At 42.7% G+C, this 3,038-nt stretch overlaps 1 protein-coding gene across 3 annotated transcripts in view; it reads left to right on the top strand.

The window, feature by feature from the left end:
• The first annotated feature begins 357 nt into the window (after positions 1–357).
• LOC119290728 (arogenate dehydratase/prephenate dehydratase 2, chloroplastic-like) overlaps positions 358–3,038 on the top strand; it is a 4,268-nt gene continuing 1,587 nt past the window's right edge. For all 3 annotated transcript variants that reach the window (XR_005142032.1, XM_037569365.1, XM_037569364.1), the window contains exons 1-5: positions 358–668; positions 807–868; positions 983–1,075; positions 1,519–1,719; positions 1,802–1,885. Coding sequence is in view for 2 of the 3 variants with exons in the window: in XM_037569365.1 (XP_037425262.1) it covers positions 389–668; positions 807–868; positions 983–1,075; positions 1,519–1,719; positions 1,802–1,885 (720 nt within the window). In the remaining variant the exon portion in view is untranslated. The remainder of the gene's footprint in view (positions 669–806; positions 869–982; positions 1,076–1,518; positions 1,720–1,801; positions 1,886–3,038) is intronic.

Raw genomic sequence — 3,038 nt, 5'->3', positions numbered from 1 at the left:
ACCATCTAGTAGGGTTCAAGTTCTAGACTTAACATTTGTGATCACATTTTTCTTGATTTATTTCAGGCCATGATGTGCGTTAAGTGGGAGAGACGTTCCATCGACTTGAATGTGGAGACTTCGCTAATCTAAAATGATGTGTCGGCTTAGCATCTTGGAGATGCTCATAAAGGTAAGATGTGCGTGCGTTCGTAGGGGTGACTTTATGTGCGTATGAAAAAAAACATATAAAATAAAAATAAAACTATGCCGACACATAAATAAAAAAAGAATAAAAAAAGAAAAGGAAAAAATGAAGAAAAAAACCCTAAATAAGTGAAAAAGAAAACACGCAACTTAAAATTAGAAACCCCACCCCCCTCCTTCCTCCTTAGCCAGCGCGGTGGCTATGGCCTCCATGACTACCCCTCGGCTCCCCTTCCTCCCGGCCCGGACATGCTCTGCCGCCGCCGCCTTCTCTTCGTTGTCCTCCTCCCCGTTACAATGCTGCCCTGTTAAACGCACGAGCGTCACTAACGCCAACTCAGCCCCCCTCCTTTCTACCTCGCGGCCAGGGGCGCCCGCGGCGGACGGCGTAGGGGCCGCCGACCTCAACCGCCTCCGGGCCTCTGCTATGCCTGTCGCGGACAGCCCTCTACCCGCCTACTGCAATCCACATGAGTTACCTCGTAAGTCGACCGGCGACGCTTTTTTATCCGATCTATTCTCTAGTCGTTCTTTTCTGGTCTAATAACTGTATATATAATAAACTAACCAATCAGTTGGTGCTTTCTTCATGGCGTGCGTGGTACTGTACCGGGAATTAGGGCCTCTCACTAGTGCGGCTCTAATGGAGTCGAGCGGGGAGGGGCTCAAGGTTGCCTACCAGGTGCTCGACGAAACGCGTGTGCTGTTTCGGTTCATTGCGTAGCAATGTCCCTGCTTGTGTATGTGTTCTTTGCGTTATAAATCTGAAGGGAGTTTTGGTTTGGTGACTATTCAGGGCTTCCCTGGAGCGTACAGCGAGTCCGCGGCAAAGAAGGCCTATCCGCATTGCCAGACGGTGCCATGCGAGCACTTCGATACTGCATTTCAGGTATCGCTGGGTATGCTCTGTGTTTATTTGATGCAGTATGCCAGTATTGCACAAAGAAATACTAGTTTGCCGAAAGAACCTATCACGGGCACATATCATCTGTCCATAATCGTTCTTTTTTTCCAAGACAACAATGCTCATGAGAGCCTCTGTTGAGGCAAATTTATGCTTATAAGTTTGAAGTATCTAATTTAAATGATTTAAAAAATATTGGCAGTCGAAGTTTCGTAAGTTGACTATACGTATTATGCTCAGAATGACATCCCTTAGGGAACTGGAGAGATTACTGTATTAGCAAGATCATCTAAACTGGCCTTTTCATAGTAGATCAAGCATTTCCATATATATCTCTTCCATGGCATATTGTAATACGTAGACCATGGTCTTTGTGGCACAAGCAAATGAATGTGTTGCAGTTTTAATGTCTTCTGGTCCTTTATCAGGCTGTTGAAAACTGTACAGTTGATAGGGCGGTATTGTCACTTGAGAATACTCTGGGCGGTAGTATACATCGGAACTATGACCTCCTACTTCGTCATGAGCTACACATAGTTGGAGATGTTCGCCTTGCAGTTCGGCATTGCTTGTTAGCCAATCGTGGAGTGAAGATTGGAAACCTAAGAAGTGTCATGAGCCATCCCCAGGTAAACATCTTGGATAGTGTGGCCTTATTATTTTAACTTGTTTGTGTAAGAACCTTACAAACACATTATTTTATATTCTCAGGCTCTTGCGCAATGTGAGCATACACTGACAGAGTTAGGAATTGAACAGAGACAAGCTGTTGATGACACTGCTGGTGCAGCAAAGGTAGAATGATGCTTTCTTCTACCTGGAATTTAGCTTCTGATGGATATATATATATATATATATACGGTGGCGCTATTGTAAGCGAGCGCGCATATTAGCTTAACGTGCGCTCCGGCCGGTCCTAATTATGCGGGCGCCTCACGCGGAGAAGGCTTGCTCTCCACCGCTAATTTCTTGAGGGTAATGGTGTTTGCAACAAAAAGTAATGCGTTTAATTTTGTTACCATGCATGGTTTGCTGCATCACGATTCGAATGTCACTATTCGTTGGCAGTAATAGAAATAGTATAGTTGGTAATGGACAAAGATTCTTTACCAAAACGTAGTAAAACCTTTCTAACGTGTAAAACCACTCTAACGTGTAGTAAAAAATACTATGCTCACTATATAGTAAGCCCAGGCTCATGTAGTAATGCATTACTACATGGTGAACCTAGTAAAAACCAGGCTCACATGTAGTAAAAATAGGGTTGCATTGCCTGGCGACTGGTAAACCTAGTAAATCCAGCTGATATGTAGTAATGCATTACTACCTGGTAAACCTAGTAAACCAATCTACTATGTAGTAAAATTTAGAGATGCTTTGTCTGGCACATGGTATAACCTAGTAAATCTAGGCTCGTATGTAGTAATGCATTACTGCATCTGCTTTTTACATGTAGCGAGTGGTGATCGTAACTCGTTACTGTTGGTTTTGGTGGAGGAACGCATGCCTGCCGAAGTGCGTGGACTCTAGGCGTAAGTCGTTACGGTAGATTTCACGGACGAGCATGCGGGTTGTCTAATTAGCGCGTACGGCCGGTTGGTTTGATCGGCGGCCGGAGCGTAGGCTAAGATATAAATGCGCGCAGGCTTACTTTAGCAGGTCTAATATATATATATATATATATATATATATATATATATATATATATATATATATATATATAGGACTAATTTTCTATACTCCCGGGAGTATGTACTCCCATCTTCAATATACCCTGTAGACGCATTAATTATACCTCTTTATCATTCTCAATATACTTCACTAAATATTCTAGGATACCCCAATACGAGTTTTGTGGAAAAAATATCATTTTTGACGTACTTTTTGCAATATACTTTTTTCACATACGAACAAATCAGTGTATATGTAAACCTTTAAAAATATGTAG

This window comes from Triticum dicoccoides, chromosome 4B (genome assembly GCF_002162155.2).
Source record: "Triticum dicoccoides isolate Atlit2015 ecotype Zavitan chromosome 4B, WEW_v2.0, whole genome shotgun sequence".
Classification (NCBI taxonomy): domain Eukaryota; kingdom Viridiplantae; phylum Streptophyta; class Magnoliopsida; order Poales; family Poaceae; genus Triticum; species Triticum dicoccoides.
Note: the sequence above shows the minus strand (reverse complement) of the source record. Positions and strands in the feature narration are given on the sequence as shown.